The following is a 23,379-nucleotide window of genomic DNA, read 5'->3' as shown; positions in this document are numbered from 1 at the left end:
GAGGCTCTGATTTGTGTTGCTGCCCTGTACTCGTGGCTGGGGTCCAACTATCTTCTCTTGGTCTGGAGGCCCTGCAAGATCATCATCTCCACATGACCTGGGCAAGAGACTCCCTGTGTGTGGTCTCGGCATCTCCATCAGGGAGAGGAGAGGGTTCACCATGCCAACCTCCCCAGCACCCTCCCCTTGCACCCATGTCCCCCACCCCGCCCCACCCCTGCCACCTGCCCTGAGGAAACTGTGGGACCTTTCAGACTAGGGAACAGGGACCCGGGCCCACACTCTAAATCACCAAGATGGACACAAATAGGACAGAAATTCAGGGTAGAAAGGCCAGGGAGAGCCACAGATTCCACGCTGGTCCAGGAAGTCTTCCTGGAGGAGGAAGATTCCAGGACAGCTGCTTCCAAAAACAGATTCTTAGCAGGCTGCTCTGGAGGAGGAAAAATAAGAAAATAAGGCCACAGGAAGGGACCAAGTATTGTCATTCTTACTTGTCATTGTTGATGCCATTTACCAAGTGGTTGTTATGTGCCTGAAATTACACTAAGTGACTTCTATCCTTCTTAAAGCATTCATTCAGAGCTTGCTGTGAGGTCAGGCGTGGGTTTGCTGTGAGAATTGTATGAGATAATATATGTCAGGTGCCCACTTGGCCCAGCGCCTGGCACAAGGTAAACACCCCATAAATGTCAACTGTAATTAATACTATGCTCATTAATAGGACCTACAGAGCAGGTGTGGTTTTCCTTGTTTTATGGGAAAGGATGCAGGCTCAGAGAGGGTGTGGGGTTTGCCCAAGGATACCAGCCTGGGAGGGATCTTGGAAATGTTCTCCTGAGCATCTCAGTAAACTGGCCCCCAGCCCATCTGTCCCTTCCCCAGTAGTGCCCCCAGACAGACCCTCCAGTTCAAAACTGATCCATCCTCTAAGATCCAACTCAAATTCATCTTCTCTAGCAAATTTCCCATGAGCATTCTGCTCCACATCCCCTCCAGAGGCCCACAATGGGCACAGTGTGTACAACAAGAGCCAGGACCTGGACCTGGACTCCAGTCCTGGTTCCGTCAGTCAATCGCTGTGTGTCCCCAGGGGACCTGCCTCTCCTCTCTGAATCTGTTTCCTCATCAGTAAACTCAGGGAGCATGACCAGGTGACTCCTAAGGCCCTGAAGCATCCTCCTACACACCTGCCACCCACTGCCCACCAAGAGGACCCAGAAAGCAAGAAAGCAAGTCAAACAACTCCCAGAGGGGAGAGGAGACCTCAGAGGAGGCAGAGAAGGAGGAAGAAATGAGTATCCCAAGGGCCTGCAGACTGTTACCAAGAAATGGCCAACAGTGAGGACAGCAGACAGTGGAAAGCCTGATAAAGACTGCCTGTGTGTCCTGTATGTCAGACCTGCAAATGTGAGAAATGTGTACCCCAGGGGTAACCCAAAGTCCTGAGGGGCTAGAGCTGCTGCTGGGCCAAGGGTTTGGGGAAACCAACCTGTCAGCTGCTGGGTGAGCAGAAATTGTCTGAGTTTCCAGCAGGGGCGCAGTTTCCAGTGGTCCCCTGAGGCTGCAAAGGGCGTCTCACCCTTGATCCTTCCATCAAACCATCCTGAGGACCTACTATGCACCAGTGACACAGTGAGGGGCAAGGCTGCCTCCTGGGCATCCACAACCCAGAGGACAAGACAGACAGAGATGGAAGTGCTCACTAGGTCTAGCACTGTTCTAGCACTTTCTATGAGTAACCTCAGAGATAACTGAGTTTCGTGCCAGGCCACCACAATAAAGCAAATATCACAGTAAATCAAGTCACAAATTTGGGTTCCCAGTGCACAGGCTGTATATTGCCACCCTGCTTACTTAACTTCTATGCAGAGTACATCATGAGAAATTCCAGGCTGGATGAAGCCCAAGCTGGAATCAAGATTGCTGTGAGAAATATCAGTAACCTCAGATACTCAGATGACACCACCCTTGTGCCAGAAAGCGAAGAGGAACTGAAGAGCCTCTTGATGAAAGTGAAAGAGGAGGGTGAAAAAGCTGGCTTAAAACTCAGCATTCAAAAAACTAAGATCATGGCATCCAGTCCCATCACTTCATGGCAAATAGATGGGGAAACAACAGAAACAGTGACAGACTTTCTTTTCTTGGGCTCCAAAATCACTGCAGCCATGAAATTAAAAGACACTTGCTCCTTGGAAGAAAAGCTATGACCAATCTAGACAGCATATTAAAAAGCAGAGACATTACTTTGCCAACAAAGGTCCATCTAGTCAAAGCTATGATTTTACCAGTCGTCATGTATAGATGTGAGAGTTGGACCATAAAAAAAGCTGAGCTCCGAAGAATTGATGCTTTGGAACTGTGGTGTTGGAGAAGACTCTTCAGAGTCCCTTGGACTGCAAGGAGATCAGTCAATCCTAAAGGAAATAAGGCTTGAATATTTATTGGAAGGACTGATCCTGAAGCTGAAACTCCAATATTTTGGCCACCTGATGCGAAGAACTGACTCATTGGGAAAGAACCTGATGCTGGGAAAGATTGAAGGTAGGAGGAGAAGGGGATGACAGAGGATGAGATGGTTGGATGGCATCACCGACTCAGTGGACATGAGTTTGAGTAAGCTACGGGAGTTGATATTGGACAGGGAAGCCTGGCGTGCTGCAGTCCATGGGGTCTGTGTTGCAGTCCATGGGGTCGCAAAGAGTCAGCCACGACTGAGCGACTGAACTGAGTGCACAGAAAACTTATGTTTACACTGTAGTTTATTGAGTATGCAATAGTACTATTTCTAAAAAAATAAAAATAAATCTACATACCTTAATTTTAAAATACTTTTTTGCTAAAAAATGTTAGGCGTCATGTGAGCCTTCAACAAGTAGTAATGTTTTTGCTAGTGGAAAGTTCAAAATACCAAAATGTGACAGAGTCACAAAAGGCGTAAATGCTGTTGGAAAAATGGCCCCAGTAGACTTGTTTGACCAGAGCAAGGTTGCCACAAACCTTCAATTTGTAAAAAATGCAGTATCTTCAAAGTTCAGTGAAATGAGATGGACCTGTCATGGAGTCCTCAGAGGAGCCCTATTCCAATTGATAGATGAGAAGTGTGAGGCCCACGGCCAGGATGTCCCTTGCCCCAGCTAACACAACCTGGACACAGTGGAGCTAAGGCAGGATGAAAAAAACCTTAGGATGCTATGGGAGCTTAAAGACAGGATATCTTGCCTCATTCAAACTTTTTACAGTTCAGCTGAGAAAACTGACATGGAAAGGAGAGTAATTAGTCAAGGACCCCAAAATAAACCAAAATGACTGGTGTGGTACCAGACCCTTTCCCCAGGGGTCATGGAATTAAGCCAGGAACACCCCCTCGCCTGCTCTGAGGCATGCCAGTGGCCTAACCATGCCAAGAAGAATGTTATGGATTGAATGTCACCCCCCAAAAAGATATATTGAAGTCCTAATCCCCAGTACCTCAGTCTGTGGCTTTATGTGGAAATAGGGTCATTGCAGAAACAATTAGATAAGATGGGGTCGTGCTGGAAAAGGATGGGTCCCTAATTCAGTACAACTGGTGTCTTTATAAGAACAAGAGAGAGGCAGAGAGAAGACCATGTGAAGTCAGAGATGCACAGGGTGAGTGCCACGTCAGTGGCTTCAGGAATCAAGGAGGCTTTCAAAATAAAAGAGATCCCGTTGGGGTGTCAGGGACAGCCCCTACCTGTCAGTCTTGGACGGAAAAAGAGGGAGGGACTCAGACTTATCCTGAGATGATGGCATGAGGACAGCCAGCCTGGTGGTGGCCCCCAGGGTGGGAGTCCTGGGTCTCCTGTCCCCACAGGGAGATGGCCCTTGGACTGGTGGGTGGGGACCAGGCAGATAGAAAGGGGCCATTAGTACCAGCACCAGCCTGTGGGGGACAAGTGGGAAGGAGGCAGCTGTTAAAAACGTGCCACTGACTTAGGAATCCCAGGGGATTCTGGGAGAGTTCTGGGGGGGAGGGGTCCTCTGCAAACCCCCCATCCCCAGAACCTTCAACTGTCAAGCACCATGCAAGCTACCAGTATGCTGTACTCTCCAGGTAGGCGCTGATGGGGTTTGTCCCACTCATGTACCTGGCAGACGAGGACCTCCCCCAAACCCAGGAAGGGGCTGTGTGTCCTTGGGGGTGACTACTCCATCAGACTGGATGCTCCCGAGGCTCAGGAGTTGGGCCTCTTCCTCAGCCAATCTGGGAAAGAACAGACCATGGATGGTCAGACCCTCAGGAGAATGACTTCCTTGTCTCCGCTGAGTTGGGGAAAGGAGAGGGACCAGCCACTCTGCTGTCACAGCCGCCTGGGGAACGGTCTCCAGGCTTCTTGGGAAGTGTAGGCCAAGGGGAGACCCAAGCCCAGTCTAGACAACATCTTCATTTACTTAATTTACTCTCTGCTCTGAGAATTAAGGTGGTGTCCCTAAGTCTTCAGTCTTTGCCAGCATCAGGGTCCCTTCCCGAAATTGAAGGCAAAGGGAGAAGGGGGCGGCAAAGGATAAGATGGTTAGACAGCATCGCTGACTCAATGGACATGAATCTGAGCAAACTTGGGGAGACAGTGGAGGTCAGAGGAGCCTGGACATGACCTAGCCCCTAAATCTACAGGTCCCCGATCTGATGGGAGAGACAAGACATGCACCCAGGACAAAAATCATCCTATCTATTCACGCCTTGCTTTCACATATTGCTCTGGCCATCTGCCTCGCCTTCCCCCAGCCAGCCTTGTCTGTCTGTCTGTCTGTCTGAGCTTGCCCATGCCTGGGCCTGAGACATTTGGGGGGTAACTGTGGTGGAGTGTGCTTGTGCGTGTGTGTGTGTGTGTGAGGCCTCCCTGCAAGCCCAGCTGCTGCGTCAGGAGCGCAGACCAGGACAGTGAGCAATGACCTCTCAGCTGGGTGATGAGCTTGAGGGAAGGCTCCAGGGAGATTAAGGAGACTTATCACCTTGTTTTCTTCTCTGATGTTCTCCAGTTTTCTGGGACACCAGCACCTTCTGTGGTCCTCCCAGACCCCCTCCCCCACCCCAAGAGCTCAGCACAGCCACTCTTGGGGGCAGCCGGGCAGAGGCCTCGGGGCAGCCCCGTTGGAGGAAGGGCAAAGAGGCTTCCCTCCCTATGTGGGGCTCTAGGCCTTGGGTTTCTCACCCTCCACCCTCTTGACGTTTGGGGACAGGGTAACTTTTGTCGTAAGACCTGTCCTGCGCTCTGTAGCACGTTTAGCAGTATCCCTGGCCTCTACCCGCTGGACGCCAGCAGCCCCTGCGCCCTGCTCCCCAGTTAAGGCAGCCAAAGCATCTCCTGACAGCACCCCCCGGGAAGAAGAGCTGACTTACCTTCTTTGGGGGGCCCTGGGTTCCACCCACCCAAGTCAGGAACAGCCTCTCCTGCCTGCGATGGCAACACTGGGTGAGGACCAGCCTGGCGGTGAAAGGAGCACGAATTCTGGGTTCATCCTTCCTCTCAGGACCCTCTTCACCTCTGAGCAAAAGAAAAAACACATCCTCCTCCCACACATATACTCCACAGATACACTCATAACTCTTTACACACAGAGACACACACACACTACACAGACACACAGACACACTCGACACAGACATATACACATACGTTCTCCATGGAGACAGACACACACAGACACACATGTACTCCACAGATACACACATACTCCACATACACAGACATGCTACACAGACACCACGTAAACACAAACACACATTCTCCACACATACACACAATACTCCACAGATGCGCGTGCGCACACACACACACCCCTTTCTTCGCTTTCCCCTAGTCTGAGGGAGGGAGAGGGAGCTTCCCGATCATTCCTAAGAGAAGCCCAGAGGGCTTAGGTTGGAAGAGAAAAGGCTGGAGGGAAAAGGGGTGAAGGGAATAAGTCCCAGATTCCCACCCACCTACTCTCTCCCCTGCCCCCAACTCTGGTCTTCCACAACCGGAAACCCCCCAACCTTGGTGTCGGACACCAGGGCAATCCCAACTTGGCACAGGCCTGTCTGGGGGCGGCCTCACCGAGCGGGTGGCATTGAGCCAGAACTCTTCCCAGTGGACAGATGTGAGCATGGGGTCAGGAATGATTCCAAGCAGAGGCACCAAAGCAGCCTGTGCTCCGAGGTGCTGGGCTGGTCAGGGGCAGCCTGGGTGGGTTTGTCAGGCTAATAAGTCGAGAGAACAGGGGTCATTCCTGGACCCAGGAAAGTCCCAGGAGACACTGATGAGGGACTGAAGAATGGGTTTGCTTGCTTGGGGTGATGGGAAGAGTAAGGGGGCATCAGGTAAGTTCAGCCACAAATGGCCTGTGGCCTCCCTAGTTGACGAGCAAGGGGAGGTGGTGCTGGGTCCCCTGGCCTCCCTCCAGGGCAGTGTGGCGAGAAGGTCACGAGCCTAGCCTGGGCTCTGCGGTCAGACTGAATCCACCTCAACCCTGACTCTGTGACCTTGGGCCAACCCCTGACCTTGGCGCTGCGGCTTCCTGTTCTGGTAACTGTGGGTAAAGCACAGCCCTCTCTTGGGCCTGGTGTGCCCGGCAGAGCAGGCGCTCAGGCCTGTCAGCTCAGCTGCTCTGATTCTTCTTGACCAGTTCGAGGGAGGAAGCACAGCTGAGCCCCCAGCTCCTGCCTCTGAGGAGCGCGGTGCCCCTTCGGGGGCCCAATCTGGTCTCCCCTCTAGACAGCCCAGGACCCCTGCACCTCTCTGCAGCTGCCCTCTTCTTTTCCTCACCCTGGGTTCCTCCCTCACCCCGGGCCCCACTGGGCTCTGTTTAACTTAGACCACATCCTTCCAGCCTTCCCGCTAAGTGCTTCCTTATTTCAGAAACAGCAGAGAATATGGGGAGATGGGAGGACCGTCCCTGGGCGCCCGGGGGGTAGGACTGGAGATTCAGAGTGGGTCTTGCACTGTGGTCTCAGCTCCTCTTGCCCCTCCTCCGTGCTCTGCCCTGGGGTTCACTGATGGTGGCAGAGGGCAATCAGTCCACAGTTAGGAAAGCCTCAGGAAGTGGGTGAGAGCCTGCAGTCCCTGTGCAGGAGGACGGATCCTGGGTCCCCCCACTGCTGCTGACCCAGGGTCTGTCAGCCGGCCTGACTTTTCCTCTCAGAGACTCAGCCGTGGGGCCATTCCCTAACTGGCTCTCGCCCCTGAGACGCTCCTTTCCTTCTGCCCTCCTGCCCTCGACTCTCTGTTATTTCCCCTCTCCCCAAAAGGCAGTGTCTGTTTGCACAGTCTGGAGATCATTTAAAAAAAAAAAAAAAAAGGCAGCTCTATTGAACTGTGATTCACACACACACCGTATAATTCACCCATTTAAAGTGTAGGAGTCAATGGCTTTCAGTACACTCACAGAGTTGTGCAACCATTGCCACAATCAATTTTAGAACCTTTTCATTCTCCCCCCCAAAGAAATCCCATACCCTGTAGCCATCAATTTCCAACCCTGCAACCCCCTAAGCCCTAGGCAACCATGATTATATTTCCTGTCTCTATATGAATTGGCCCATTTGGAGCACTTGGCATAATTGGAATCATATCATATGTAGTCCTTTGTGACCGCTGTCTTCACTTAGCCAAGTGTTTTGAAGGTTCATCTCAGTGCTTCATTTCTTTTCATCGTCTATGTATTCCTCATTTTGCTTGTCCATTCATCAGCTGATGAACATTTGGGTTTTTCCCCCCACGTTTTGACTATTGTGACTAATTCTGCTGCTATAAACATTTGTGCACAGGTGTTTGTATGGACAGTTTTTTTTATTTTATTTACATATTTATGTTTGGCTGTGCTGAGTCTTTGTTGCTGCATGCAGGCTTTCCCTGGTTTTGATGAGTGGGGCACGTCTCTAGTTTCAGTACACAGCCTTCTCACCGCAGTGGATTCTCTTGCCGCGGAGCACGGGCTCGCTAGTTGTGCCGCACAGTCTTAGTTGCTCCGACTCATGTGGAGTCTTCCAGAACCAGGGACTGAACTCATGTCCTCTGCGTTGGCAGGTGATTCATAACCTCTGGACCACCAGGGAAGTCCTGGACATATTAACATACTTTCATCTCTCTTGGGTATATATATCTAGAGGTGAAATTTCTGGATCATGTGGTAATTCTGTGTTTAACTGAGGAGCTGCCAGACTATTTTCTGAAGTAGCTGCACCTTTTCACATCCCCACCAGGAGTGTCTGAGAACGCCAATTTCCCCACATCCTCACCAACACGTCTCATTACCAATCTTTTGGATTAGAGCTGTCCTAGCAGGCTTCCCTGGAGAAGGCAATGGCAACCCACTCCAGTACTCTTGCCTGGAAAATCCCATGGATGGAGGAGCCTGGTGGGCTGCAGTCCATGGGGTCGCTAAGAGTCGGACACGACTGAGCAACTTCACTTTCACTTTTCACTTTCATGCATTGGAGAAGGAAATGGCAACCCACTCCAGTATTCTTGCCTGGAGAATCTCAGGGACAGGGGAGCCTGCTGGGCTGCCATCTATGGGGTTGCACAGAATCAGACACGACTGAAGTGACTTAGCAGCAGTAGCGGCAGCAGCAGGCTTCCCTGATAGCTGAGACGGTAAAGAATCTGCCTGCAACCTGGGAAACCCAGGTTCGATCCCTGGGTTGGAGAGATCCCCTGGAGAAAGGAATGGGAACCCACTCCAGTATTTTTACCTACAGAATTCCATGGACAGAGGAGCCTGGCAGGTTATAGTCCATGGGGTTCCAAAGAGTCAGACATGACTGAGCAACTAACACTTAACTTTCAGTGGGTGTGAACTGACCTTGACCTGCATTTGTCTAGTGACGAATGATACTGAGCATTTTTCACGTGATTATTGGTCATTTGTATATCTTCTTCAGAGAGACCCCGATTCAGATCCTTTGTCCATTTTTTTTTCTCTCAAGGGTCCAGGTTTATTGAGGGCATGGGGGTCAACAGAGAAGCCCAGTACCTGTGGGGAAGGCCTGCTGTCAGTCTGTAGGGCAGCGGCCTGGCAGGCAGCTGGAGAGAGGGGTCTCCAAAACCTGGGTTTACTTGAAAGTGTGGCTTTCAGCTCCACCATGCCCAAAACCTTTGGGTCTGAGCATGGCTGCATAGCAGGGCCTGCCTTCATGTTCCACCTGATCCCCGCCCCAGGGTAGGCGTCTTTCCACAATTCTCATGCTTCAGGCCAGGCCAATGCCAGTCCTTCCCCACGGATGTCACCCGTTCAGCAAAGTACACCTCCTTGTTGCACACGGGGCACCTGGGTGTGGTGGTGCCAGATCCGGGACAGGCAACTGGGCTGGAGCAGATTGGAGCGTTGGACTCCTTTGTCCATTTTTAATGGGTTATTTGTCCTTTGATTATTAAGCAGAGACCGTTTTTGACAGAGGGATTGCGGCCCACATAAGCCAGAACCGACTCAAGGCCAAGGGCGTGGGCCAGCACCACAATGCCCAGAACTACAACAACCAGAGCTTTGAGGAACTGCGAGCACTCTGTCTACGGAGGGGAGAGCTGTTCGAGGACCCCTTTTTCCCTGCAGAACCCACTTCACTAGGCTTCAAGGAACTGGCACCCAACTCCAAGCACGTGCAGAACATCAGCTGGCAACGGCCCAGTGTGGGCACCGGGAGAGGAGGCGTGGACTCCTGGGGGATGGGACGTGTAGTGACGCCCCAGTTGCTTGCACAGTTTCCAATCCCCCATCGCCCTCTCTTGGCTCTGCCCTGGATTCCACCTCCATTCGGGTTAAGGACAGTTCTGGAAGTGCTTAAGTAAAATCTCTCAGATGACCCTGGGAAGGTCACTCACTGACTTTTGCTGTCACAGCTTACACCTATGCCAGCTTCTCCCCTCCACCCCATCTCCCCCATCCATGTTTCCCCTAGAATCCAAGAAGCAGGCAGCATTCCCCAAGGAGGTAGGAGGGAGGTTAAGAGGGGATGGCTTGGGCTCTCTGAAACCTTTCTTCCTTCTCTGCAGCAAATCACAAGCAATCCTCAATTCATCGTGAATGGGGTCAGCCCAACTGACATCTGCCAGGGGGTGCTTGGTGAGTGCGGAGCAGGAAAGCCTGGGGTGTCTTCTAAGGCTGGGGAACTGGGACCCCAAGGCTCAGACAGCTCTTCTGTTTCCCTGCTCCTCCCCTAAGCCAGATTCCGCCCCCACCTGCTGCCATCTGGGTCTGGGAATAAGCAGGGTGCTATATTATTTATTGGGCTTTCCAGGTGGTTCAGCAGTAAAGAACCTGCCTGCAGAAGACACAAGTTCAATCCCAGGTTGGGAAAAATCCCCTGGAGAAGGAAATGGCAACCCACTCCAGTTTTCTTGCCTGGGAAATCCCATGGACAGAGGAGCCTGGTAGGCTACAGACCATGGGGTCACAGAGTCCAACATGATTTAACGACTGAACAGCAACATATTAGTTATCAATTGCTCCAAGACTCAATGACTTAAAGCAACAACAAACATCTATCATCTCACAGTTTCTCCGGGGCAGAAATTAGGAAGCAATAGAGCTGAGTGGGTCTGGCTCAGGGTCTCTCATGAGGTTTCACGGGAGCTGGAGAGTCCCCTTCCAAGATGGCATGCTCACGGGCAGGAGGCCTTGGGTCCTTGCCACGTAGCTTCTCCGTAGGACACTCGAGCATCCCCACATGGTAGCTGGCATCCCCCAGAGTGCGTGGCCTGAGACAGAACAAGGGGGAGGCTAGATTGACTTCCCCAGCTGGTCTCAGGAGAAACAGACGGTGACCTCCCCCAGGTTCTGCTGTTAAAAGCAAACGAACCTGCAGGGACTTCCCTGGTGGTCCAGTGGTTAAGACTCTGTGCTTCTCCTGCAGAGAGGCATGGGTTCAATCCCTGGTCCAGAAACTAAGATCCCACGTGCCACTCGGCCAGGAAAAAAAAAAAAAAAAGGCATGTGTGCGTGCAATCCAACTCCCATGGAAGGGAAGGGGAGCTAGCCTTCTGCTCTTGGGGGGAGGGTTGTAGAAGGACTTGTGGACACATTTTTTAAAGTCCCTGCAGGTGCTCCGACTTCCTCAGTCTAAGGTATTAGGTGAAGGAGAGCCTCTCTCGTGTGGGCTCCCACCGCCGGTTCCCATCCTCAGCTTGGGCTCCGGGGCCACACACACGGAAATGCGCAGCTGGGCAGTCCTGCTGTCTTTTCAGGAGATTGCTGGCTGCTGGCCGCCATTGGCTCCCTCACCGCATACCCCAAACTGCTGTTCCGCGTGGTGCCCAAGGGGCAGAGCTTCAAGAAGAACTACGCTGGCATCTTCCACTTTCAGGTGAAGGATGATTTGAAAGCCAGAGTTGATTTGTGTTTGAGGCATGTGCACGTGTGTGTGGAGGTTGCGTGAGAATTAGTACATGCTTTGAAGCTTACATTTTCTCTTTCCTTTTGAAAAAAAAAAAAGATATTTATTAGGGTAGATTTTTGCCTAATTATTAGAGAAATATCCTCTCACTAAAGAAATTGTGTAAGCTAAGCTTTTAAAGCCCCAAAAGAAAATGGTTTGTGATTCTCCTCCTCTTATCTCTGTCTCCTGCTTCTCGCTGTGTCTCTGTCTCTCCTTCTCTTAGTAGAAACACACATATACGTATCAATATATGCATGTATATGTGTGTGTTTGTCTGTCAACATCTATGACATGGGAGTTTTGCACAATTTTTGTAATCTTCTCTTTAAATTATGCATCATGTGGACAAATTCCTCGGTCATAAAAACATTTCTGAAAGTCACAAGAGTTTTTCTGAATCACAAGACCTCAGATATAAAAGACAAGCCAAAGTCCAAAGGCGGGTGGATCCCTCTGGAGGCCATGGCAGAACCTGACTAGAGGCTGGAGGGCCTTTCAGATCTTTCATTGCTTTTCTGGAGGTGGGTGGGCTCTCTGTCACTGGTGTGTCACTGAATTGGCCACCAGGGGGCACGTGTGTAACAGTCCTCTTGCAAGGAGAGGGGAGTGTGTGTGCCCGCGCATGCGCGCGCTCACGTTTGGAAAGGGGCCTGGGGCAGACAGATGCCCACACCTCACTGACACCCACCTTGCTACCACCAGATCTGGCAGTTTGGGGAGTGGATGGACGTAGTGGTGGATGACCGGCTGCCCACAAAGAATGGCAAGCTGGTATTTGTGCACTCAGCGGAGCGCACTGAGTTCTGGAGTGCCCTGCTGGAGAAGGCATACGCCAAGTGAGTGCCTAGCCAAGCGACTGGCCTGTCCTCCAAGCCTGCCCTGACCGTTGGCAGCAACGGAAGCACCTGGAACCAGGGGAAGAGGCAGGGGGACCGCGGGGCATCCCTCACTTCCCTCCCTGCCCCCTCTGAGGTCGAAGCTCACAACCAGCTGCCTCCCAGGCAGAGCCCAGACAGTGCCTTCTCTGTGCCCGCAGGCTGAACGGATCGTATGAAGCTCTGTCGGGGGGCAACACGGTGGAGGGCTTTGAGGACTTCACGGGGGGCATGACACAGAGCTTCCAACTCCAGAATCCCCCTAGGAACCTGCAGAGGATGCTTAGGAAGGCCGTAGAGCGATCTTCCCTCATGGGCTGCTCCATCGAGGTAAACCATGCTGGGTTTTGCTTCAGGGCATTTGCGTCTGTTGTTGCTTTCACCTAGAAAGTTCTTTCTCCAGATACCTGCATAACTAGCCCCTTCTCATTCACATTTCCACTTCAGTGCTCCTCCCTCAGGCTAGTCTTCCCTGCCTCTCAATCTCAGTTAGCTGTTCCTACCCCTGATTTCCTCTCTACTTTGTTTTGATTTTTTTCCCCCAACATTTATCACAGTCACAAACTGTCATACTTGTTAATGTGTATATTCATGACCAAACTTCTCCAGTTTCCATATTCCACGAAGGTGTGTCCAACTCTTTGCAACCCCATGCACTGTAACCCGCCAGGCTCCTCTGTCCATGGGATTTCCCAGGCACGAACACTGGAGTGGATACTGGAGTGGGGGATCAAACCCAGGTCTTCTGCCCTGCAGGGAGATTCTTTCCCATCTGAGCCGCTAGGGAATCCCTTCCATGAAGGCAGCGACCTCATTTGTCTCTTTGACAGCTGTTCCTGGGACTTAAGGTGGTACTTGGCATATAATAGATTCCCAACACCTATTTGTTCAAATAAACAAATAAACCCAGAGTGCCACTGTGAGGCTTCCCCATGGCTCAGTGGTAAAGAATCTGCGTGCAAGGCAGGAGACGCAAAAGACTCGGTTCAATCCCTGGGTGGGGAAGATCCCCTGGAAGAGGAAATGACAAGCCATTCCAGTATCCTTGCCTGGAAAACCCCACGGACAGAGGAGCCTGGCAGGCTACAGTCCAAAGTGTCACAAAAAGTCAGACATGACTGAGTGACTGAACACAAGAGTGTCACTGTGAGACCCAGCAGTGGCATTCTTGGGCATTTATCCCAGAGAAATGAAAACTTAGGTCCACACAAAAGTCTGTGCCCAAATGTTCAAAGCAGGTCTATTTGTAATAACCAGAACCTGGAAACGACTTAGATGTCTTTCAACGGGTGAACAGTTGAACAGACTGCAGTGAACTCATTTCAGGGGATGCTACTCAGCAATAGAAAGACGTGAACTATTGACACACACAACAACTTGGATGAGTCTCAAGGAAATTCTGCTGAATGAAAAAAGCCAATCCCCAAAGGTTCCATACTGTATGATTGCTTATATGACAGTGTTGAAATGACGAAAAAAATTTTTTAATCTATTTATTTTTGGCTGCGCTGGGTCTCCATTGCTGTGCAAGTTACTCTCTGGTTGCAGCAAGCAGGGGCTACACTCTAGTCCTCACTGAGGCTTCTCTTTGTTGCAGAGCATGAGCTCAGGGCTCCCAGGCTTCAGTAGCTGCAGCGCTAGAGCACAGGCTTCATAGTTGTGGCTGCGGGCTTAGTCGCCCCAAGGCATTTGGGATCTTCCCAGATCAGGGATGGAACCGTGTCTCCTGCTTTGGCAGATGGATTCTTTACCACTGAGCCACCTAGGGAAGGCCATGAAATGGCAAAATTCTTGAAAAATGGAGAACAGATTAGGAGTTGTCAGAGTTTAGGCAAGACGGTCATAAGAGGTGATTGTTGGCTATAATAGGGCAGCATGTGGGATGTTAGCGGTGATGGAAATATTCTGTATTGCGACGATGGTGGTAGATACAGAACACTATACATATGATAACAATACATAAAACATACACAAATGAATACTAGTAAAAGTGGAGGCATCTGTGTTAGATCAACAGATTGTGTCAACATATTCATTCTGGTTTTTATATTGTGCTATAGGGACTTCCACGCTTCCACTGCAGGGGACACAGGTTCAATCCCTGCTGGGGAACTAAGATCCTGTATGCTGTATGGCATAGCTAAAAAAATAAAACAGAACAAAAAACCTTGATATCATGCTATAGCTTTTTTTTTTTTAGCAGTTTTTAAAAACTAATTACTTATTTTTATCTGGACAGCACTGGGTCTTCATTGCGGTGTGTGGGCTTAGTTGCCCCACAGTGTGTGGGGTCTCAGATCCACAACCAGGGTTTGAACCTTGGTCCCGGGCTGTGGAAGGCGGGTTTTTAACCACCTGACCACCAGGGATGCCCCTGCGCTATAGTTTTGGAAGATGTTACCGCTGTAGGATGTTGGACATGGGGCACACAGGATCTCTCTGTATCATTTCTTAAAATTGCTTGTGAGTCTGCAAGCACTTGAAAAGGCAAAGTTTAATTAAAAAAAGAAAAGTGAACCCAGATCTAAATAAGAACAAAGTCCTAAAAAGAGGGGATAATATGTACACATCTAGCCAATTCACTTTGCCGTACCTCTGAAATGAACATGACATTTATTGTAAAGCAACTCTTCTCCAATAAAAATAAGTTTTAAAACAGGGAGTTCAGAGAGTTGTCACCTGTCTTCAGGTGCCCCCCGTCCCGCTGACCAGCTCCTGAGTTCCTCTCGAGCCCTCTGTGTTCTGCAGGTCACCAATGAACATGAACTGGAGTCCTTGACCCAGGGTATGCTGGTGAGAGGACATGCTTACTCAGTGACTGGCCTCCAGGATGTGAGTCTGACCCCTGTCACCCCACCCAGAGAGGCTCGAGAAGGAGAGCTTCTGTGACCCTACGCCCCTGACCTCTGCCCACAACCCACCCAGGTCTCCTACCAAGGCAGGACAGAAACGCTGATCCGAGTCCGGAATCCCTGGGGCCGGATTGAGTGGAATGGAGCCTGGAGTGACAAGTAGGTGGCCCGCCAGCACTCTGGGGGGAGGGGCAGAGCACACTGCAGGCCCCACCCCCACGGAGCAAGGCCATGCCACCGAGAGATTCTCCATCTAACCAGGACTCTCAAGTAGCTGAGGGGTGAGGGGAGCCCTGGGGGAGGAACTAGCTCTGCTCCCCAACCTATCTCTGCTCCAGCGCCAAGGAGTGGGAGGAGGTGGCCCCAGATGTCCAGAGGCAGCTGCTGCACAGGAAGGAGGACGGGGAGTTCTGGTCAGTCCCATGCCCGCCCCCGTCATCCTCCTTCCGCCCATCGCACCCGAGCCTTGGACGGGGAGGTTCTGGGGGGGTCCGTGGGTGTGGGTGTGCCACTGATGGCTCTGCGCACCCCCCACCACAGGATGTCCTACCAAGATTTCCTTGGCAACTTCACCCTCCTGGAAATCTGCAACGTGATACCCGACACGGTCTCAGGGGACTCCAAGAGCTGTTGGCACACCACCTTCTACGAGGGCAGCTGGCGGAGGGGCAGCACTGCAGGGGGCTGCCGGAGCTACCTGGGTGGGCTGTGCGAGGGTGAGGGTGGAACTCGGGGCAGGGAATGGGTGATGGGCCACTGACCCACTGCACAACTGGGCTCAGGGGCCCAGGGGCCCAGGGGCAAGGTCCATCAGATGCCACTGGGCCCTGTTGAGGAGGCGGGCATGTGGCCTGGAAGCCCATCCACCCCGGGAAGGGCAGGGCCATCCTGACCTGCTTCCTCCACAGACACATTCTGGACCAACCCCCAGTTTAAGATCTGTCTCCCGGAGGAGGATGACGACATAGAGGACGATGAAGCCGTCTGCACATGCCTGGTGGCCCTGATGCAGAAGAACTGGAGGCGGACAAGGCCCCACGGAGCCCAGTTGGAGACCATCGGCTTCGTCATCTACTCGGTGGGCGCCCAGCTGGTCCCCTGGCCACTCTTGCTCCTGCAGTGGCCTCACCCCCCGGACCACTGCCCACCCCACAGCCCCAGGACTAGGACATCCTCCCTTCAACCACCCCCACACCCCTAGCTCGCTCTTTCTTTGCTCCCCACAACGTTGTTAGTTTCAGGTATACAAAAAAGTGGATCAGTGGTATATAGACACACACCTACTCTTTTCCCACATAGGTCATTACATAGTATTGAGTAGAGTTCCCTGTGCTGAGCAGGAGATCATTATTGGTGGTGGTGTTTAGTTGCTAAGTCCTGTCTGACTCTTCTGCGACCCTGTGGACAGTCCATGGGATTTCCTAGGCAAGAGTACTGGCATGGGTTGCCATTTCCTTCTCCAGGGAATCTTCCCTGAACCAGGAATCCAACCCGTTACTCCTGCCTTCTCTCCTGCATTACTGGCAGGTTCTTTAAGGCTGAGGCACTGGGGAAGCCAGGTCCTTATTAGTTACCTATTGTATTTACAGTAGTGTGTGTATATCAATCCCAATCTCCCAGTTTATCCCTCCCCCCTCAACCCCCTGCCCTGGCTTTTTCTTGAGTGGTGTGTTGAGCTTTTAAGGCAGGGCTGACAGTTTTCTTTCCAAATTTTTTAAATAGAAAACTCTTAAGGAGGAACTTCCCTAGTGGTCCAGCCCAGGGGGCACCGGTTCTATTCCCGTTCTATTCCCGGTTGGGAACAAAGATCCCACATGCCTCGAGGTGTAAACAAAAAGGAAAAAAAAAAAAAACACTTAAGGAGCACTTCCTCTGTGCCAGGCATTGTTCAAAGGGCCTTTCAAATAGTAACGCCTTTAATAAAAAGGAAGGAGACTGGGAGCCAGAGGCAAGGTCATGTCCAAACTCATCCCGGTTTCAACACGCTCAGAGATTTCCCCACAGCCCCCAAACCTCCGCAGAGCCACCCCACCAAGGGCATGGAGTCTGGCCAGGAAAAACCCTTGACGAGTGTTTCCCAAACTGTGCCTTGCAAAATCCTAGAAACGCCCAGTTGTCCTTTCACTTACATAGTCAACAGCATCCATGGAGCACCTTCTATATGCTCAATCATGAACAAAAGCAGACCTGAGCCCTGCCCTCCTCCTAGGCTGTGTGTCCCTCAGGTTAACAGACACACCCGAAACCACTTGTAAGGTTAGATGCTACCCCTCCCGGAAAGGCTGCCTTTTCTACACCCACCCAGAGCTCCCCTGGGCCATTAGTATATTAAAGGTTCTGCGGGAACCTATATTTCTGCAGGAGAGCAATGTATTTATCTTGGTTTAAGTCACATTTTTATAGAGCACCTTTTTAATGAGCACCTTTGCGCTCATTCCTGGGTTTCTATGAATTTCCTGGGAAAAATTAGCACTCCATGGAAAATGCTCTCCCCATGTTTTTTCCCAGTTCTCCAGCTGCTCAGCAGCGTGAGACTGGGTGAGTTAGTTCACCACCTCTGGGGGATTTCCTTTCCATCCTTAACCCGAAGTGATAAAATATCCTTTTCGCAAAACTTGGTGTAAACCATACTTTGCTGTCCAAAGCAAAAGGAAAGGTTATTAAAGCTGGGACTTAACAGCTCTTAGATCCCACGCGCCTCCCCACACTGGTGTCCCAGGGCCCTTATTAGCAGTACCCCCCCTCCGCCAACACCAACACACACACAGCCTGACTTCCATGGACCTGAGCCCCTTAGCCATCCTGGGGATCTGACCTTCCTCTTTCTTCCCTTCCCAGATCCCAAAGGAGGTACCGAAGACAAGGGGCTTGACGCCCGGCAGACACCCACCCCATCCGTGGCTGCGTGTAGATGGGCCAGGGGTGGAATACGGTGAAGGGTCTAGGGGCCACTGGGTCAGGGTTCCAGCCCCCTTGGGCCCTGGGTGGGAGTCAGGGAAGGAAACAACCACACTGGAGTTACCTGCCAGCTGGGACAGCGTCCCCCTAACCTTGCCAGCTGGGCCTCACTGTGGGGGTCCCTCTCTCCCTGCCCTCCCCCGGAGGACCCTGGACCCACTTGCAGGGCACGTACAGTTTCAGAACCTCCAGGATGTCCACTTGAAAAAGGACTTCTTCGTCAAATATCAGGACCTGGGTTTCTCAGAGATCTTCACCAATTCACGGGAGGTGAGCAGCCAGTTCCAGCTGCCCCCGGGGGAATACATCATCATCCCCTCCACCTTCGAGCCGCACAAGGACGCCGACTTCCTGCTGCGGGTCTTCACCGAGAAGCACAGCGAGTCCTGGTGAGGGGCCCCACCTCACTGCTCCAAGGCCACCTGCCCCCCACCCTGAGCTGTAGGATGTCATGCTCAGGGATCAGTCATCCGGTAGCCCCCACCGACACCAACACTCTGTCCCTAATTTTACAGTCAAGGAAACTGAGGCACGAGGCAGGGAAGTCCAAAGTAGTAGCAAAGTCAGAATTGGAACCCCAATCCCATGGCACCCATTCCCTATTGCTTCAGATACACATGACCTCTCCACCCTTCCCACTGGAGTCCCTGTCTCCCTGAACCCCTGCTAACTCCACGCCTTCATCCACTTCTGCCCAGGGAACTGGATGAAGCCAACTACGCTGAGCTTCTCCAAGAGGTGAGGGGAGGCTATGGGGTTGGGGGTTCGGGGCAGTATGTGTGGGTTGGAGTGTGAAGGAGCGCTCTGGACCGTGTCCCTCTCCCACCCCTCTCCCTCCAGGAGAGCATCTCTGAGAGTGACATAGACCAGGACTTCGTACGCTTGTTTCACATAGTGGCAGGTGGAGAGGTGAGAGGCAGAGGTCTGGGGGGTGCTGAAAGGAGGTACCTGGGGGCTGAAGGGGCCAGAGCGAGAGCTTACAGTCCCCCTTTCCTAGGGCAAGGAGATAGGCATGTATGAGCTACAGAAGCTGCTCAACAAGGTGGTCTCCAGATGTGAGTCTTCCACCCGCTGCAAGCCTTCCCTTAATCACCCTTAATCACTTGCCCCTCCCCCCACCCCAGCAACACTCAGCTCACCCCTCCCCTTCTTTCTGCCCCCTCCCTCCCAGTCAAAACCTTCAAAACTGAGGGCTTCAGCCTGGACGTCTGCCGCCGCATGATCAACCTCTTGGATGTATCTTCCCGTCCAGTGGGCCATCCTGCCCAGGGTTATCCTGCCCCAGCCCCTACCCTTGAGCCTGCCCTGAGGTGGCCCCCTCTCTGGCCAGCTATGCCCTCCTTCTGGATGGGGATTAGGCTCTGGGGTGACAAAAGATGCCAGTTCTCCTGGCTGTCACCCCAGTTACCTACAGGGCCCTTCAGTCTTGGGGTAGTGAGCCCCTCAGTGAGCAGCTCTGCTTCCCAGCCCCCGGGATGTCCTTCCCACCCCCTCCTCTGATATCCTTGACTGCCTTTCCTCTCAGAAAGATGGCTCTGGCAAACTGGGGCTTCAGGAGTTTCAGGTCCTGTGGAGAAAAATCAAGAAATGGACGGTAAAGGGCATTGAGGGGGCAGTTTATGGGGGTGAGAGAGGTCCTTGTGAGGAATGAGGACTAGGAGGTCTAACAAAGATGAACCTGTAACAGGAGCCCCTGACTAGACATGTGCGTGTACACCAATACACACACACACACAGATATCCCGGGATGGAGTTGTTGACATGCTACCATATGAAATAGTCAAAATGTTCCCGGGACTTTCCTGACAGTCTCAGTGGGTGGGACATTTTCCAATGTGGGGGCCGTGGATTGGATCCTTGGTCAGGAAATTAAGGTCTCTGCCTTGCAATGTGGCTAAAAACAAAAAAAATTCAATAACCAGCAGAGTCTAGGTAGCAACTAACATAAAGAATACAGGCAGAGAGTCCTGAGCAAGGTGCCAGGAGCCAGCTCTGTGGTCACCAGGCGATAGGAATATGGGAGCTCAGGTGTAGGCCAGCGGCGGACGGGGCACGGGGGGTCCTGGTTGTGAAGCATTTTACCCCTTGTGAAGCACTGTGCCCTGCACACGGCCCTACCACAACTGCCTGTCCCTTCAGGACATCTTCCGAGAGTGTGACCAGGACCAGTCAGGCACCTTGAACTCTTATGAGATGCGCTTGGCAATTGAGAAAGCAGGTGGGCTAGGGGCAGGACAGGGTTTGGGGGCTGGGCCAATATCCTTGCGTGGAAAATCTCATGGACAGAGGAACCTGGTGGATTGCAGTCCATGGGGTCGCAAAGAGTCGGGCACGACTGAGTGACTAACACATAACATAGGGGAGGCAGCGGCCAAATGGCTGGACTCTCTCCTTCCGCACCCCTCTCTCTCCCAGGCATCAGACTGAACAACAAGGTGACGCAGGTGCTGGTGGCCAGGTACGCGAATGACAGCTTGATCATGGAGTTTGACAGCTTCATCAGCTGTTTCCTGAGGCTGAAGGCCATGTTCAGTGAGTCAGGCGGGCACCTGCCCACGCCCCACCCCGGGCCATTGGCCCACCAGCCTTCTCCCGCATACCTGCACGAGAAGCCCTGCTCCAGAACACTCCCCTCCACAGGGCAGACAGTCTGGGTTCAAATCCCAGCCCGCCACTTGCGGGCTCTGTGGCCTTGACCAAGTCACTGTATCTCTCTGTGCCTGTAAGTGTAGATAATAGTGCTGCCCGCATAGGACCACGGTAGAGGTTAAATGAGATAGTATTTGGAGAGCACTCAGAACTGGCCGTCGTTCAGAGCAAGGCTTTAGGAAGGAGTCCTTATCATTAACTCCCTACGGGACTGGGGATGTAGCTGGAGAGAGGGATACCCTTTCTGACCTCTGCCCTAGTTGAGAATGGGTGACCACTGACTCACCTCCCAACTCTCCTCCCTTTGCCCCCTCCCCGAAACAGCGTACTTTCTAACCATGGACCCTAAGAACACTGGCCAGATTTCCCTGGACCTAAACCAGGTACACGGAAGGGATCTCAGGCACCCCCACCCGTGGCTCCGCTGACCCTTCCCTCTCCACAGACATCGTACCCCACCTCTCCCATCTTCTGACGTTCTTCTCACCCCACAGTGGCTGCAGATAACTATGTGGGGTTAGAGTCACTGCAGGAACCCGACTTCCTTCCACCACCAGCCCCCCAGGGCTTCTGGCCTGGGGTCGGTGTACTCCCCGTTGCACTCAGCTCTGCGGACTCTGCTGATGGAATGGACCCTGGATGCCAGGCTCACTCCATCAGCAGGCCTCCGGGCCCACCCTCCCCACTCCAAGTGTTTTTCTTTTACCCCAACCAGACTTCGGTGGCTGGATTTACTCCAGTTTCCTCCCTCTCCAAGTATATTTCACTACAGGTTAAGTGACACTTTCCCCAGGGTCCCCAGCTGGGGAGGTGGTCCACGCTTTCCACCCTGCTCAGGCTCCCCTGTTTCACGGCCCCTCCCTCCTCCCCCTCACTGGGTGTGGGGGGCATTAATACAATGAACAACACGTGCCACTGGCTTCTGTGTCTCTGTGTTTCTATGTCAGGAAGAGGCTGACAGGGGTGTAAGTCGTTTCCTCAGCACCAAAAAGGGGGAACCCAGTAGTTCTCTGTTGGGGTGGTACCACACCCCTCTCCAGGGAGCATTTGGAAATGCAAATATTGTCACAGAGCTAGAGGGCGCTGTTGGCATTTATGGGCAGTGCTGGGGATGCTAAAGGCAAGGAATGCCCCATCACAGCGTGGTACCTGGAGCAACATCCTAGGGGAGAGCTGAGCAGCCGGACACTGAGCCTCCCCTCCCATCTCCTCCCTCAGACTGGAATCTCCAAAGGTGGCACTGCTGCTGTCTCACCAGAGTTCAAAAATCCTACTGGAGCCAGCCAGTCATAGAAATGCACTGAGCCTCTAGGACGTGTGGCTGGGGAGGAGTGGGGGACTGTGGCCACAGATTAGTTCATTCCTGCCTTGAAAGGTATTCATATTCAAATCATTCTTATTGTTTAAAAACTGCTGCCTGGCTATTGTCCTTAGTCCACCTGTCCTTGACCTTGGAGTCTCTGCCTCAGATGCCTCCAGCTTTCAGCCCCTAGACCCCAGCCTCCTGCTGCAGCGGGCAGACTGAGACCACCAGCAGTGCCCCCAGCTGCACTTCTCTCAACCTTCCAGATCTCCCTGTGGCTCTCTGTCCCTACTCCTGCCCCGGGCAACTGTGCTTGGGAGCTTTGCAGCCTCTTGCATGGAGACAGCCTCTAAATTCCTTTAGAATAGGGTCTAACGAATCTAAACCTCCAATGAATTGGAATCCTTCCCGGCTCTGTGTACTTTGAGCTTCCCAGGGTAGCAGGCTTCATTTCCTCCTGCACTAAGAGCTCAGAGGCTTCCTTCTATTTGCATTAAATCCACCCATTCCTCTTAGGCTTGGGGGTGGGGGGTGGGGGTGGGATTCAAGTCTTCCTGGATCTGGTGACCAATTTCCAGCACCAGCCCTGCCCTTTGTCGCCTTTGTGAAAACCACCCATTGCTCCATTGCCTCCCCCACCACCTCGGAGCAATCATTTCCGGCCCTGCCACCCTCCTCTCCCACCCTCTGCGGTCTTGTCTGAGAAAGAGATCACAGTCTGTTAACAAGGGTCTTAAAGACTGATTCCTCAACCCTGTCTTCCACCACCACCTTTTCTTTTCAGAGCAGCTAAGGAGCGAAGGTCCCCAGGTGGGGGCAGGGATCCTTTGGGAGAGGCTGGAAAACTTGAGTTTTTGAGAGGACCAGGCAATCCCAGTTGGTTCTGGGGAGTCCAGCCAGATGCTGACCCTACCCCTTCTTTGTCCCTTGCCCCAGCGGGAGATGTCACCATCTTCTATCGGATCCCAGGCTTTCATCGCCGTGGCTGGGGTTCAATCCCTGCTCTGGGAACCGAGATCCTGCAAACTATGTGGCATAACACCCCCCAAAATGGGGGTGACAGTGCCTGTCTCAGAGCGGTGCTGTATGGATGACTAAGATGAAGAGGGTGAAGCTCTCATTGTCACCTGAAAACTGGGTTCCCCTCTTAGTGGATGCTAAGCCAAAAGACAATAAACTCAAAGAGCAGAAGGAAGGATTTATTACTTGCAGCAAATAAGGAGAACACCGGAGATCTTCCCCAAAGCTGTGTCTCTCCGAACAGCAAAATTGGGCAAGTTTTTTGTTTGTTTTGTTTTCGTGTTTAAGTTAAAAAAGAGTAATTTTTGAATTTTTTATTGGAAGTTTTAAGCTGAGGGTATATGC

At 52.3% G+C, this 23,379-nt stretch overlaps 1 protein-coding gene across 1 annotated transcript; it reads left to right on the top strand.

The window, feature by feature from the left end:
• Positions 1-9,088: 9,088 nt before the first annotated feature.
• On the top strand, positions 9,089-21,232 carry CAPN11 (calpain 11). The gene is made up of 22 exons (XM_052648203.1): positions 9,089-9,165; positions 9,401-9,632; positions 9,996-10,065; positions 11,187-11,305; positions 12,080-12,213; positions 12,414-12,582; positions 15,001-15,084; positions 15,178-15,263; positions 15,443-15,517; positions 15,645-15,805; positions 16,013-16,182; positions 17,943-17,954; positions 18,240-18,451; positions 18,761-18,800; positions 18,903-18,971; positions 19,060-19,117; positions 19,234-19,298; positions 19,588-19,656; positions 20,202-20,280; positions 20,478-20,594; positions 21,036-21,094; positions 21,206-21,232. Exons 1-22 carry the CDS (start codon positions 9,089-9,091, stop codon positions 21,230-21,232), a joined length of 2,184 nt encoding a protein of 727 aa, XP_052504163.1.
• The last annotated feature ends 2,147 nt before the right edge of the window (positions 21,233-23,379 follow it).

This window comes from Budorcas taxicolor, chromosome 11 (genome assembly GCF_023091745.1).
Source record: "Budorcas taxicolor isolate Tak-1 chromosome 11, Takin1.1, whole genome shotgun sequence".
NCBI classification, from domain to species: Eukaryota; Metazoa; Chordata; class Mammalia; order Artiodactyla; family Bovidae; genus Budorcas; species Budorcas taxicolor.
This window is presented reverse-complemented; position numbering and strand designations above follow the sequence as displayed.

Excerpts from the sequence above, each read along its gene's own strand:
- CAPN11 (XM_052648203.1), top strand. The coding sequence starts at position 9,089 with ATGCCCAAAACCTTTGGGTCTGAGCATGGCTGCATAGCAGGGCCTGCC. Across the intron at positions 11,306-12,079 it reads CTGGCATCTTCCACTTTCAG|ATCTGGCAGTTTGGGGAGTG; the intron begins GTGAAGGATGAT and ends TGCTACCACCAG. Across the intron at positions 19,299-19,587 it reads GCATGATCAACCTCTTGGAT|AAAGATGGCTCTGGCAAACT; the intron begins GTATCTTCCCGT and ends CTTTCCTCTCAG.